Source organism: Temnothorax americanus, unplaced genomic scaffold (assembly GCF_048541705.1).
Source record: "Temnothorax americanus isolate GAGA-0224 unplaced genomic scaffold, ASM4854170v1 Scaffold11, whole genome shotgun sequence".
NCBI lineage: Eukaryota > Metazoa > Arthropoda > Insecta > Hymenoptera > Formicidae > Temnothorax > Temnothorax americanus.
Genome location: NW_027509242.1, coordinates 2,732,607 through 2,748,335, shown reverse-complemented (window position 1 = coordinate 2,748,335; position 15,729 = coordinate 2,732,607). Strand labels below are relative to the sequence as shown.

Below are 15,729 nucleotides of genomic sequence, written 5' to 3'. Positions count from 1 at the left end.
TGCATCCTGTTACTGAGTTTCATTAATATGCGCATGGCCATGCAACCGCATCGTGTTTCTCGATTGTTCTAAATCGAGTTGCCAGTAAAGATCATCAATCATCTGACATCGAATCGAGAGTAACGCGAAAGAGGAGATTCGGTTGTCAACCTCTTCCGACTTTAATTTACATTTATATTTACAGTGTGGTAACAGCATCCGTATTTTTATTAGGTTTCCATATCGTTCACCAAAAGATGCTTAGCATAGATCATTGATAACATTTTTAACCCGAGAACGGGCATACTGGGGCTACTTATATCTCATTGTCAGTGTCGAAAAAATAAAGCTTACGTCACAGTAATTTTAATGTGCTTCTTTCGTTTTTCAAATATTTTTTTGGTTTCTCCTGGTTTCTCCTTAATTTTTTCGGAAAAAATGTTGAGTACATCTATATATACATATTGTCCTCAAATATTGATGAATTATAGAACAATCCAAAATAAGCAATATGTAATTAATAACAATGACTTTTAATTGGGGTGTAAAAGTAATTCCAGGTGACCGTTTAAAAAAAAATGAGGCGTCCAGCCCGTTCTCGGGTTAAATGCAATTTCGAAATTATCAGTGATCATAATCGAATCCCGATATTCTCGAAATCCATACAGAGTTGTTATCGGGAATCTAAAATAAAGCTATTAATTATAGTCACACCGTAATGTTCGTTAGATATGACATCAGTACATACTATAGTATAAAATAGAACTATTGGGTGGTGTCCTTTCGGATGTTCTTCGTTATTCGAGATGTTTTTTGAATTCAGTGATAAATTAGAAATTGATATATTCTTAAATAAAAAATCGTGACGGTACATCGTGGATAGCAAACTCTTAAAATATTCAGTATCAAATACAAATTAAATAGCATCCAGCAATCAAGTTCAGTAAAATTTTCGTTGAGATTGAAGTAGCTATCTCGCCGTGTCGGGTCAAATTCTTAGAGACTGCTCTAGTAACTGGCATTGTCCGGATAATTGGACGTCATTCTCATCCACACTTAGCGCGAACCCGTAAATGCATCGACGACTATGCTTAGGACCGGCAAATTACTGGGAATCTTCCTCCCTTAAAAGCGATCGACTAATATCTCGCGTTGATTACACTCGCGCAGCGGAAACGATTGACTAATTTAACGGTGGTTCCGCGTAATCGTACGGTAATCCGTAACGGTAGCTGTTCACGTTTTTGACTGGAAATAAAATCGTCTCAACAGCGACATATCTGCATTTAAGCAAAAAAGAGTCGCAAATTGCAGACCCGTTTCGCATAAAACGCCGCATCCTTTGCTTCGGTTTGAGATAGACATTGATTAAACCTTCCGTGAATTAGAAGCGAGATTAACCCTTCAACGCGCGAAGCGTGCAAGTTGCAGAGACACTCTCATCATTTTAACTAAATTTCTTATAGATGTAAAAACAGGAAGCATTTAAAACGTGACAAATTAATATCTTTTCAAATACAACTAATAGTACATCTTTTTTTTTACAAGTAATAATATATCTTTCTGTAAAAAGATACATGTGTATATATATAATTGTACATTTAATGTTATCATCAAAATGATTGCTTAGAGACTAATTAAATATGCGTCAAAAAACTTACCGAAAAAACAGCAGACGAATACGATGGTGTATAAAGTGATGAAAATTACTTTCACATCAGTCCTGTCGAAGATGTAATCTTCGCTCAATGACACATTGTAAAGCAGAGTTTCGTTGTTCGTGTAGCTTTCGTTGTTGCTGATCTCGTAAGGGATCATATTTCGATCGTTGAGTGTTCTGAAACAAAGAAAGTAAATTTATCATTCGTTAGTGGTATCAAATCGTAAGTTAAAAAAATTGTGAAAAAATCAATTAAAGTAATTTGTAATCTACGGAAAAAAAGTGCATACGTCTCAGGTTCTTCATTTTAACTAAATTTTAAACTTTATATTTGAAAAGATTGAGTAGAAAAAAAATTCTCTCTCTCTCTCTCTCTCTCTCTCTCTCTCTCTCTCTCTCTCTCTCTCTCTCTCTCATCTCTCCTTAATCTTATCCTTAATTTCTTTTCAAGATAGTTGTTGGAGTAAAGTGTCATAAAATTTGTAGTTTATAAACTCTATGTAATCACGTGGCAAGACAAGAATTAGTTATCAAGTATGCGCACGAGGTGCTAAGTTATTAGATAGAAACTTTCTTTATTTAACAAGTTGTACGCCATGTGTGTGTGTGTGTGTGTGTGTGTGTGTGTGTGTGTGTGTGTGTGTGTGTGTGTGTGTGTGTGTGTGATGCCGTCGGATACCGTGTATGATATTTATTGCTAATAAAATATTATATTTATGTTGCACAAAACAGCATGTCAGAATAAAATTTGTACATTCATACAAAAAAAATACTAATACATTAAAAAGGACAATCGATCATATATGCACATGTTTTAACGCAATTAATTATCTTAACAAATATCAAATATCAGTTAAAATTTTCAAATTGTTATTTATCAAGTATTATGATTTCTTCACAATTTTTTAAACTATTGTTCGCTAGGCTTTTATTAATATCTTAAGATTAATTCTTGTTTTACTTGAAATGATTAACGATATAAGTACTTATATCGCAATATTTTTTAACTTTCTAGTACCTACAAAAAACCTACAGTTACAAACCTACACCTATTGACTAAAATTTAGTTTCTAATATAAAAAGCTACTTTCTGAATTTTTTATGCTAGATTCTATTTTCTGAAGAAAATATATACGTAAAACGGCTGTTAGAATAATAAAGTCATCCAGTTTAACGTTCCAGTTTCGTTTTAAAAAGAAAATATAATATACGGGAAAAATATAATATACGAAGATAATACAGCGGGGAGATCTGAAAAGTCGAATTTATGTGAAAGAATACTCACTACACTACAAGTCCAAGTTATTTTAGCTGAAGCTCTTCTTACACATTTCTTTCCGTTAAATCACGTCATTTAACACGATTGAATGTATTAACTTTTAATTTAATACGATTAAACGTGTTAAATGACGTGATTTAACACATGAAGAAACATGTAAAAAAGAGCTTCAGTCATATGTGTCATTTTTAGACGTTTTAGACGTGTAAAAATAACATACTTGGATTTGCAGTGTAGCCTCGGTCTTTTTCATGATAATACAAAGGAATAAAATATAATCTTCAAGGGTATTATAAAACTGGTAAAGTGTGGTAAAGTGACCGTTGAGAGAAAAACGTGTTCATCTTTTCCAATTTAATTTAATCCCAGGTTATTATAATAATCATAATAATAAATCATATAATGTAAAATAATTATTAAACAATTACAAATATTATCTACTATATCTTAAAATATTTTAATAAAAAAAATTCACTAAAAACTTGAAAATAAAAAAATTAAAACAATTTATTTTTATTAAGGGCCGGTTATATTCCAACCAGTGGTAAACTAACTAATAATTAAATCATATATATGTCTTTGTTTATTCTTTACATTAGACAAAGATAGACATATGATTTAGGTAACTATTAGTTAGCTTACCAACAGGTTGGAACAACCGGTCCTAAGAGTACTTCTCTATTAAAACTAAACTTGAGGAATTTGATATAATACCATATAAACAGAGAGGAATACTACATATACATTAAACATTATATCCTTTATAACATTATGTAACGTTACATAATAAACACGCAGATCTTGCGCTGTAGAAAATGGAAATTCAAACGTTATTTTGACGATATTGTTATGACATTTCAATTTCTGGCTTACAATCTTTACATAAAAATAAATTAAAGAATATGGCACACACGATTTCTTGCTATTATCTCAGTATCCAATTTTTATGTGCAAACAAGTGTTGATTATGATTTTTGATCACACGATTGCGTATACCCTGCACCATACAAATAAATTCGTCCGGGTGTTGAAAGAGACGAGAGTTTTACGGATTTATTGGGGCATCCTGAAACGAATTGGAAGATAAAAATGTTTTATAGTACCCCGATAGTACTACAATGTGTTTGTGATATACGTATAGGACGCATTCTCGGATTTCCGTTTTGCGATGAATTTTATAGAATCGCGGGATTTTATAGCAGGCGAAATATAGCACTTACACAGTTGACGACTTTTAGTGTAAATTGTGACATGCCACGTGTCGACAGAAAAAAATCCGGAATTTTTACAACTCAATACGAGACGTACCAATAAACAAGGTCGAGCGCTACCATGCATTTAATTATCCGTCTGCAATTGATAGCATTGGGTTAAGTCGAGCCATTAATTGTGCGAATAGATGGACAGATGGGGGACAGATGGAGAGTGCCTGACCTATTGAGCCAGTTTCTATCTAAATTCTGATCAATTTTAACAAAATCATGAAGGAATATAAACATCTATAATTTTTTAGTTTTTAAATTATAAATTACACATATAATGTAGATATTATAACATATGATAATATTTACATTTAAAACATAATTAAAAATAATACATTTTTCAGAAAATACATACGGTAGATAAAACTTTATTAATTCATTTATTCCTCTATTATATATATATATATAATATATAATATATATATATAATATATATATATATATATAATATATATATATATATTATATATATATATATATATATATATATATATATTATATATATTATATATATTATTATATATATATATATATATATATATATATATATATATATATATCTACAAAGATATTCAATATAAATGTAAGAAGATATAAAATAAAAAACTAAAACTGAACAAATTTTTCTCTCCCTCTCTCTATCTCTCTCTCTATCTCTATCTATCTATCTATCTATCTATCTATCTCTCTATCTCTCTCGCGAGATCTATTAAAATGAGCAATTTTGATCATTTTTTTTATTTGGAACAAAAATTCAGCAGCGCAGGGAATAAGGGGCGCTTCCTGTCCTTAAAAATCTGTATAACTGTGGATTTGTGACAGAATATGCGGCCTGAGGCTATGGCGCATACAGCACCATGCATACGAAACGCACATTCGTCAAACTCATCCTTCTATGTAATACGCAGCTTGACGCACATGTGCCATGTAAAAGGATGCACATATGAGCCAACGGTACCGTAATTGTACTTGTTTCGTGTTTATTACGTGCTCGCATGGTGTTACGCGGAAAGCGTAACAGAGAGATACGAGGTGACAGGGCTACGCTTACAAAACAAATGTGATCGTTCAATCCTATAAGCGAGCGGATCGACCGGAAATAGGATTATCTCTTCCAAATGTGAGATTGGGACAAGGACGTGCGATAGGATGTCATTGGTTGAAGCGCGATAAAGGGCTGAAGTCAATCAGCCGATAGCGGGACATGGCGTGTTTGTTGCAGTACCATGCTGGTATCTCTGCGTAATAATTGAATTACATCAGGCACAACGTATCCATTTTTTTTTATAGTTAGATAATATTTATTTAATAAAATATTTAAAAATTGCATGCGCAAAATTGAAGCAATTTTTTTTGTAACACATGTGTGTGTTGTTTAATTGAATTCAGATAATCATATTTAGAGGAATTAAACGTATCAAACCCTTCAATTTGTAGAATTTGTTTCCGCGACAATCTTGAATTTAGTATCTTCTGCTTCTCAAATGGAATTTTTTATACTGATTGCAACATCAAGCGTGAAAAATAACATTTTTATTTCTTTCGTATTCATTCCTTGAGTTCCAGTTTTTTTTCTCGTAGTTCCGTAACAAAGACCTTCGAGATATATACGTGCGCATTAAATTATAAAAAAACTTGAGTTCTTTCTTCTTCTCCGTAGGACAGAACGGGTGGAACGTACAAGTCGCTAATGAGCAGGATACACTCGGATAACAATTAATATTAATTAATTATACAGCGTATTTCGCAAACCTACTTCACTTCACTTTCAAAAAGCGAGAAGTTGCAAAAAGAAATACAATATAGGTACTAAATTTGTTATTATTTTACTAGTTTATTATGCAGCTCGTAAACGCGCGTTTATTAAATGCAAGATGAATTAATTTTTTTTCTAAATATATTTTACACTGCCATTATAAACGTAACATTTTGCGTTACCATCGATTATTTACTGAATTCACCGATTTAAACTCGTTTTATGCACGGATTTTTCAAACAATTTGAAATTGATATCTTCAATATCAAAACGCTATTATTAATTCTGGAAATATAAAGCATTAAAAATGTCAGTATTTTTTAAATAAAGTTAGCAAATAGATAACAGAACCTTTGTCCTTTACAGCTCTCCAAGTTTTTTGTTTTATTAATTGTAAATACATTAAAAAATGACCCTTTTACTATTTTATAAAATAAACACTAAATCTTTTGTTAGTAAAACTTTACATACATTAATTGTAAAATATGAAATGTAATTAAATGTTTATTAACGCAAAATTAATTTTATAAAATAAATAATATTCTAAATAAGATTTTTTCGGAACAAGCGTATAACATGTGTCGCAACGTAAAAGAGGAAAATTCGATAAAGGAATAAGTAACAAACGCAATTTGAAATTGTAATTCTTGTTGCATATACATACGCAAACAAGATTAAAAAAGTATATGAGATTATTGAATTTTCTTCGTAATTCATTCTGCTCTGCATTTGTCAATTTGTTTCCTAAGGCAATTATTACATCGTTGACCTGGCTAATGTAAAAGGAAAAATCTATTTTTACGAAGAGAAAAGCGCGCACCCCATCGTCATTAATGACCCCAATTATTTTCGAAAGGATCGCAGTATTATTCGGTTATTTATCATCATGCATAATTCAGTCGGAAAATTAACACTCAACGATATAAATGAACAACGAAACCTGGTTTTTCGGTTCATTTCAAGAAACCTTTATCTTGATAAAAAAGCTAATCTACGATTAAAATATCTTAATCGCATTTATTTTAATTAACCAAATTTTAATACATTAGATAAATCTTTCTATAAAAGAATTTTATAAAAATATTTATCAATGCCTATCGCATACTCTCTTTACAAATTAACTGAGATTTAAAAAGCTCTTTCGTGCTTTCTTATTGAGTATAGAGCTTATTTGCACAAGGCCATGTGAGCGCGCTGCAAAAAGTTCCAGTTGCAGCATTTTATAGGAAAGTCTCAGAAAGAGTTGCTTTTATCACAAGTACGTCGCAAAACGACGCAGCTATTACCCGATCGAATTTTTGAAATTCTATCTATTATCAACATTTTTTAATTGAAGTCGGAAAAGAGATTGCAAGAACTGCGAAATCTTCAAATGTCCATCCGTGCGTGAATGCGTTCTACTGAAAAGACCGTGCTCCATAATAAAGCTGTCCGTTCAATGCAACGTGACGATGATCCAAGCTTCTTTCCGCTTTTCTCGTCCGAAGATTACGCGTTATCTCTGAATAGCGATGACATGTATGTTGAACAAATACATAACGTTGAAGATATTTTATGGAATCTTAATCACAAGAAAAGTGCTATGGAGGGGTAAAAATCACAGTGGTGTAAGTCAAATTTTTTTAAATATCTAAATGTCTAACAAGATAAACTTTAACATCTTTAATTTTAACATTTTTTTACAAAATTTGCTATAAAGTGGCGATGTGAAAAGCAAAGAATGATTTTTCCCGAAAATAATCGTTGATTAAATCAGAGAACGTAAGAGATGTCCGCGCTCGGACAATATATGCGTGCTCAAGAATAGATTGTGTTATTCTTGAGCTTAAGCAGAAGATGAATTTCACATATAAACAGATTATCTCCCTCGTGTCCACCGACGCATATCTCTGCCCAAGTTCGCGATATTTTATCACTATTAGAGCGACAATGTTTTTCACACGAAGGTTTCGCCTAGCTTAACACGTTTCATACGTCATTAGTCTTTCCTCTTCGGAACTGTGTAGGTTGACAATGATAATCTTACCCACCCACCGCGCGCGCGCGTTGGTGACGTCGGTATTAACTTTTTCGTAGCGAAGGCCTTTGTTCCATAACTAAGCTCGTGTTCTATGTGTCGGCCTATACATTTCATCCAATTAATACGACTTTGTCGCGTCAAGTTCGACGCACGATAAATCTGTCTGAATACTTGAAAGGTCGGATTCGATCGTACTCTTCTATGCGCTCACATTTGTTCATTTGTTTAGCGTGTCGCCGTTTAAAAAATAATGTACAACCAACATTTTTGGAAAAATTTATATTTTTCACGAGTATGAATTTACAGACAAAAAATTATTCCCTTATATTGAAACGATTATTACTTTTTTTCAATTTGCGATTTCGACTCTTTTCAATTTCAAGTAAATGAGCCCAATATACTTCAGTTATTTTATACAGTCTTTGCGTATTATTGTTCTCCAATATCGCGTATATCAACCTTCTTATAACCGACTTGTAGATGTAGAAGTCCAACGTTTTCTGTCGTTAGAAAATACGTATCCATACGATACATATTTCTTAACGATATATGTTTATGTATATATTTATAAAGATATCGATTTATCTTCTCCTTCCGTTTTGTCACGAAGAAAACAGCATTCTTATGGAAAAGCAATAGTATTGTTATGGAAATACTGTTTTCTTGCGTTCCAATATTCACTGCCAGTACTGAAAACCTATATTTTACGTCACGTATATACTATATATTTTCAGTATTTTCAGTAGGTATCGTCGTGAGACGAATGGAGAAACAAATTATTTATTCGATTCGCGGTCCACTACTCCCTATAAACTAAGACGTCTAAGACAACGTTACTTTTTTCCTTTTTTTCGTGCACGAAGATATTTGTGTATCTATGTCACTAAATCTTGCGAAGTTTCCATCAGGATTGTCTGAAGTTATCTTTCTCAACGATAGATAGGATGTTGCGTGGCTTGGCTATCTTGAAGCTTTGTCACGGTGCTCGACTGTTTTGTCTCGTTTTAGAATGGATCACCGAACCTTGATAGCGTGACGCCTTTCCGATGTTCTTTTCTAGCATAATTTTTCTCTCCTTGTGTACCTCTGTACTAAGGTATTAATTTTCGAAATAATTGTTTTATCTTTTGAAGCGTATGGAGATGACATCTAATATTTCTATTTCCAAAAAATATTTCATCATACAGCAGTGCTATCCTCAAAAACAGTGCTCATTGAGAACAGTTTTATGTGACAAAATTATGCAATTGTACAAAACGAAAAAATATAGACTCTATTTGTAAGCTAAGTAGTTTAAAACGGCCAAAATCTATTTATAAGAACATGATAAACGAATTAGAAAACTATTCTCTTTTCTATTAACTTTTGTCTCAATATTTTCTAAATAAATAATATTTAACATAAAAAAGAAAATGTTCACTTTTTTAACATTAATAAAAAAATAATTTTTATATGAAATTAAACCATTTAAACAATTTTTTATATTATTTGAAAATTTTTTATTGATAATTTATTTTCCCCAAAAATATGCATAATCTAATAAATTTATGATCGAATATTTTCGTGAGAAAATTCTATATTTGAAATATATGAAATATTCCTTTTTGAAAACAGAAATATCAGCAATCTTGCTCCCTGGATATTTCACCCTTTCAAGGCAGTAATCTCCAAGAGACGAATTAAGTCTCTAGAAACATAACCCACCGAAATCCTGCGGAGACTGATTCATCTTGTTTCCACCCATATACCTGTGTTTCGTGTAATATATCCGACAAGCAAGCTGTGACCTACGTGTATCACACGAATAATTAAGACGTCGTAAAAACTTATCACGTATCACGTATCTCACGAGTAGTGGATGAATCAAACGTGTAGGGAGGAAAAATAACGAATTTAAACATATCAATGTTTATGCAAGATTAATTTTCTATAACGAAATCTAGAAACGAAAGATATACATGTAAAATATTGAGAAGAAGCAAGTGTGTATCATTGCCTGGATAAAAATAAAGCCTAAAATAAAAATTGCCGCTTCATTAGCGGCAATTAGCGATAATGAATCTGTTTCGTTTTGAAGCAAGTGCACTATTATGACTGGTTCACTAATGCAGCGGATATAAATATTTGCATGGCCGATATACATATAATTTCCTATAATGTCGATTAATTGGTATTCTAACGTTCCGCTTGATCAAATTCAGTTTGTGCAAGCCGACAGAGCCAGTCTAATTATGCGATCCATTCGTCAATATAGTTCCTAAATGAATTTACAGACAATTAGTGATTAAATGAGATCACTATAACAATCAGAACGGACGTCGGGTTAACGTCAAATTTAATTTATTATCGGAGTGTAAGCATTTCCAATATGAATAATTTCGTGCGTGGGTAACACTTGATATCTGACAACATATATCTTCTTTGGCGACAATCTTCCTGTATAAAGATAGATCATTAATTTATCTGATAAACTTACGCCCGGAAAAGAAAGCAAATCGAAAGTAATCAATTTCATATTTAAAAATATTACACATAGATGTGTTTAAACTTGAATTTAAGTATTTAACTATACGTCGGTAATTATTTAACTTGATTTATGTTTGATTAATTTATCTTAAAAGTCATTTATAATTATGACTCTTAAAGCTTTCCTGAAAAAATTTTGCATTTATGACTATTTGATTTTCAGATACATAATTAGATAGATTTCATTGGAGATGTGCGAAATATGTGCAAAATATAAAATTATTCCTATATCATTTATCTTATATATCTTTCTGCGTGTGGCAATGACAGTTATCATCAAATGATTTCACGAGAAGGTTGATGTTCATTTACTTTCTAATCCTTCACGATAGTAACTCAATACAAAATAACAAAATTATTTTAAGAAAACACGAGTTATTTTAAAGCTTTTATCTCATCTCAAAGAACGTTTAGAAACAATTCCATTATCTGCTGATGTATAACTGTATGTAGTTGGTTTTATTTATTCTCTAACATTAAGTAAAAAAAATCGAAGTGTATTGTTTTATAAAAAAAAGTATATTTCCCATTTACCGCCTCAATACGATACATATTACTAAAACTTAAAAAGTTGACTGAACTTTTTAAAATCTCAGGCTGATACCTGCGGAAAAATGTTACAAAGTTTATTATAATTTTAAATTCCGGTTGGTTCACCGGCTGTAAAGCATCCGCCAGAAGTCCGAACCTATCCTTTTTACACTTTCTGTTCTCTTACCGGGATTGAACCGTCAACTTCGTCCATTAACTTTTCCTATCCAGACAGATTTTTAAGAGAGACGGAAGAAGAAGTCAAGCAAGGAAACCGATGCAAACGACTGGAAAAAACCGAGTTCGCAGTTTATCTTGAACTATCTACTTGATCGCACTCTAACAGGTAACTTTAATTAATCTAACAGACGTATAGTACGCCCTTGTAACAATATCGGCCCTTGGCCAATTACGTGTTGATTTTTTCTATTACGAACGCAGCGTTTGTTCATCAATGGTGCCATGGTACACAATAGTGAATTCACTTCTCCGTGTATGTGAGAAAGTTGTTTCGTAGCGTTGTTTCAGCGTTTTATAGCCAGCATATCGAAATTATCCCTCGAATAAAAGCTTACGTATACTTTGTATTGCGGATTTCAGATAGTAAAATTTTAATCATAATTAAAGAAGCACGATTAATTTTATGTTGTTGCTTTTTCAGTTGTGCTTATATTATATCATTTCTCGAGCATCAAAACAAGCAAATATTTACCAAGCTAACAAATTTATCAATATCACTGATTACGATCATTCGCTGACATTATAAATACCTGATACTGTTTGTGATCGATATAGCCGTAAACCTAATTTCGTGACCGCAGGCTACAAAATGGGAGAATTTATGGCACATAATAAATCTTCACCGGTTATAAATTACGCCAGTCGTGATCTTGATCTTGATGCATTAAAGTTCAATATTAAACATATAAAATTACACAAAATATTTGTATGAAAATATTTTATCAATTTAACTAATTATCTTTTTCACTTTAAATAAGCTTTAATCATTATTGACACATAGCTTTCTTTTATTTCATATAATAAAATTATAGATATTAGTATATTATATCCATCACGAGGGAATAAGGAGTTCAATATATTCTTATAGAGATCAAATATTTTTTAAGTAATCGATGGTAAAATAATTATGTTTCCATTTTTCTTGTGGCGAACACACACTTGCTTTTACAAACATCACGTACAGTTAATGCATATATTCATAGTACCATAAATCAAATATCTGCGTGGTGGACGTACGTTGAAACGAACGCAAATCAATTGTTACGAATTTGCATACCGATCGGAGACTTGGCATATACTTTCAAGATTTCTCGATCACGGATGATGCAGGTCGAGAACGTGCCGTTGCATGGATGGCACTCGAAATCCCATATGAGCATTAGAAAAATGATTGGAGTGGTACGCGCGGAATTAATTGCGCGCTGCGCCAAGATAATCAGTGTAGACGCCGTGCTCTTCGAAATCTAATTGTTCCATCAAAATGTAGTAATTAAATTCATCAGGCGGAAAACCGGTATAAGGGAAGTCGGGAAAGCGAAGCGAGAGCTGACGCGGAAGAAGCATATTAGTCGTAGTGATTAATTCTAAACTCAAGTGAGTGATTGGACAAAGGACACATTTACCACGGTCAAAGTCAAAAAACGAAGTGTGTCGTGTAAAACCCATAAAAGAGATGTACTTTGCAGCATATTCTATTTAATAACTTTCATGCAGAACGGTTGAATCAATATTGAATCAGATTAGCATGATTGGATAATTTTATACACAAATTTTAAATAATATCACAGGTATAATAACGAATAAATGAATAACGCATAAACGTAGGATATAAAAAAAACATGTATAATAATTTTAATATGTATTTAATTTTTATGTTTAAAAATAAATGTTTTATAATTTTATAATTATTCCAGTAACTTATCATTTACCTATTTATTAGTATTTATATGTATATATTAATAATTTTAATGAAATGATATAAAAATCTTAAATTTATTATATTATATTATATTATATTATTTCTATATTTTTAATTGTTTAAAGAAAGAATACAAAGCATAGATAGTTAACATTAAAAACTTGTGATAAATAATTGATCTTCTGTTCATTTCGTTAAGAAAAATCCAACTCAAGATTAAATAATAAAAAATCAGAATTAAATAAATTTGCTAAGTACTTTAAATTAAAATACTTCGTAGATAATTTTAGAATCTATATGGAAACACATACTATATGAAAGATATGAAAATACTCCATCAAATGTATAATAGCATATTAATTAATACACATAATGTATTACCCTCTCGTTTTAAAAATCAACACTTATTTTCTTATTTCGAGAAATTATTTTTATTTGTGATTGCGACGAATGACAATGATATGCTATGTATAATACTCCGATATGCTATGTAATCAATAACTCCCATAGCAAAAAATGTAACGATAACTATTTTGATACTGCGAGATTAAACTGAAATATACATATGTGACTGTCATAAACCTAAGCCTTGTGTTTAAAGCCTTCTGAGATCTCAGAGCAATTTTTAGCATCGTGGATACAAGGGTTTAAACACTGCCTACCCTATAGTTTCCGAATACGTATCTTAATCTCCCTCAAAATCTGCAAACGACATTAGATATTTTAAGCGTTTAATAACCCCATTCTGAAAATTATGATCCCTACAGCCCCATAAATTCCATGTAAAAACATTCCCGTTCGTTATAACTTGTTCTGAGTTTTACTGTAAATGATACGATATGCAATTTGATGAATTGAAATCCCGGGTTACTATGAATAGTTATGAACCGGATTTTAATTAAAATATCCAATGTTAAGCTTTATCGTAGAATAAAGTAATTAGAAATCTCGTATGTAACTATCATTACTTTTATTACTTAACATAGATTCAATGAATTTCTATTTTATCACATTTCAATAATATATTTGTACGTTCGTATAAATATCACTGTTTTGAGAGACGATATATTTTATCATTAAATCTCAGTGACAAAAGTATACATGCTTTTAAAGAATTTATATAATGTAAAATTCTGCAATGTAAATATTCGAAATCTTTTATAAATTTTAACAAAAACGGACTAAAAATTCAATATAAAAAAAATTGAATAAAAAAAATAGTGCAAATTAAAAATTTGCACTTGGCTTCCTCATAGAAGAAGTGATGTCTTAAGATCACAGTCTTACATACAGGTCTCTCGACTCTGATGTGTGTATGTGCCAAAATGTGTGTATTTACCGAAATTTTATAACTCCAGAACTAATTAACCAAATCTTAACAAATTGTATATGAAATAAGGGTAGAATTTTCCGGGTAGTACTATAAAGCGTATAGTTTTTTGTTACCGATTTTCTGGAAACCGTTTTTCTTTATTTTTCTAATTCTTGAGTAAAAAAATTTGACGAAGCAAAAAGAACCCCTTGATTATTAGCAATTTTTATTAATTCTATATATTCTTCAGTTTTTTTTCTACCCCTATTTCATATATAATTCGTTAAGATTTGGTTGATTAGTTCTGGAGTTATAGAAATTTCGGTAAATTTGGCACATACATACACACATGCACACATACATACACACATACCGACGTTTTTTAAAATAGCAATTTTTCAACGTTTTAGAACATTCTGAACACATTGGCAAAAGCAACTAAAAAAAAATTTTTGTTTACGAAAACAAAGCTTCCTCTATGAAGAAGCAAAAATCAACAAAAAAAATTATGATACTATGCCGCGCAAAAACTCGAAGCGATAGTAACCCGATAGTTTTCTATAAAATAACATTGCTTTTGTGACATGTGGACATGTGTAATAATATTTTTGTAACTTTATTTCCAGATAAATATACGAAAATGAGACAGAACAAAAAATCATCTTCGTAAAATACTGTGTCGATAAATTATGTCTTTTATTATCTATATTAGTATATAGATCATCTTTTACTTATTTATAACTTCTACAACTTTTTACAACATATTTTGCAAAATAATGTATTAAACATCTGGAAAGTCAAAGTAAAATTAGCATTCTCTTTACTAAAACTTGTGCTAAAGTTGAAGCAACTTCTCACATATGCGAATATTAAATGCTGGTTTAAGACGTGTATTATCTCTCTTGTCTGCAGTCGTTATTTAATATGCAGTGAGGCAACAGGAGTCTTAATACTAGTTAAATGTCACACACTTTTGTCTAGAAATAATGCATAATGAAATAGAGAAAACAAGGATTGTACTTCCGACTTTAATATCAAAAAAATTAGAATAAGTGATGCAAATTCTTATACAAATATATAACACAAGCCGAATACATAACATATTACTCTCTAAGAGAATATTTTTTGGATTATGAAAGATTAAAAATCTCATTTTATTAATCTTCTACAAAGTAACACAGTTTAACACAATTACAGCTTAATTAATATAAATATAATCAATTAATGTAAATATTAATAAACACTAATTGACATAAATATAATATATTACGACGGACGTAAATATAGGAGTACCGTATTAATCCGGAGGAAGAAAAAAGATTGAACACAATAATAGGGGAAACATAAATACATAGAATAAATTAAGTCAATAGTTATAATCTGACAATAATTGGATAAGTAACAAAAGACTCTCGATAATAAAATTAACAAGTGACAAGAGTAAAGAGGGGCTTTGAAAGTTCAA

At 30.9% G+C, this 15,729-nt stretch overlaps 1 protein-coding gene across 6 annotated transcripts in view; it reads right to left on the bottom strand.

The window, feature by feature from the left end:
- Nucleotides 1-15,729, bottom strand: part of LOC143906104 (trissin receptor-like) — a 59,488-nt gene that overhangs the window by 29,831 nt on the left and 13,928 nt on the right. For all 6 annotated transcript variants that reach the window (XM_077421908.1, XM_077421943.1, XM_077421934.1 and 3 more), the window contains one exon: nucleotides 1,641-1,816. In XM_077421908.1, coding sequence (XP_077278034.1) covers nucleotides 1,641-1,816 — 176 coding nt within the window. The remainder of the gene's footprint in view (nucleotides 1-1,640; nucleotides 1,817-15,729) is intronic.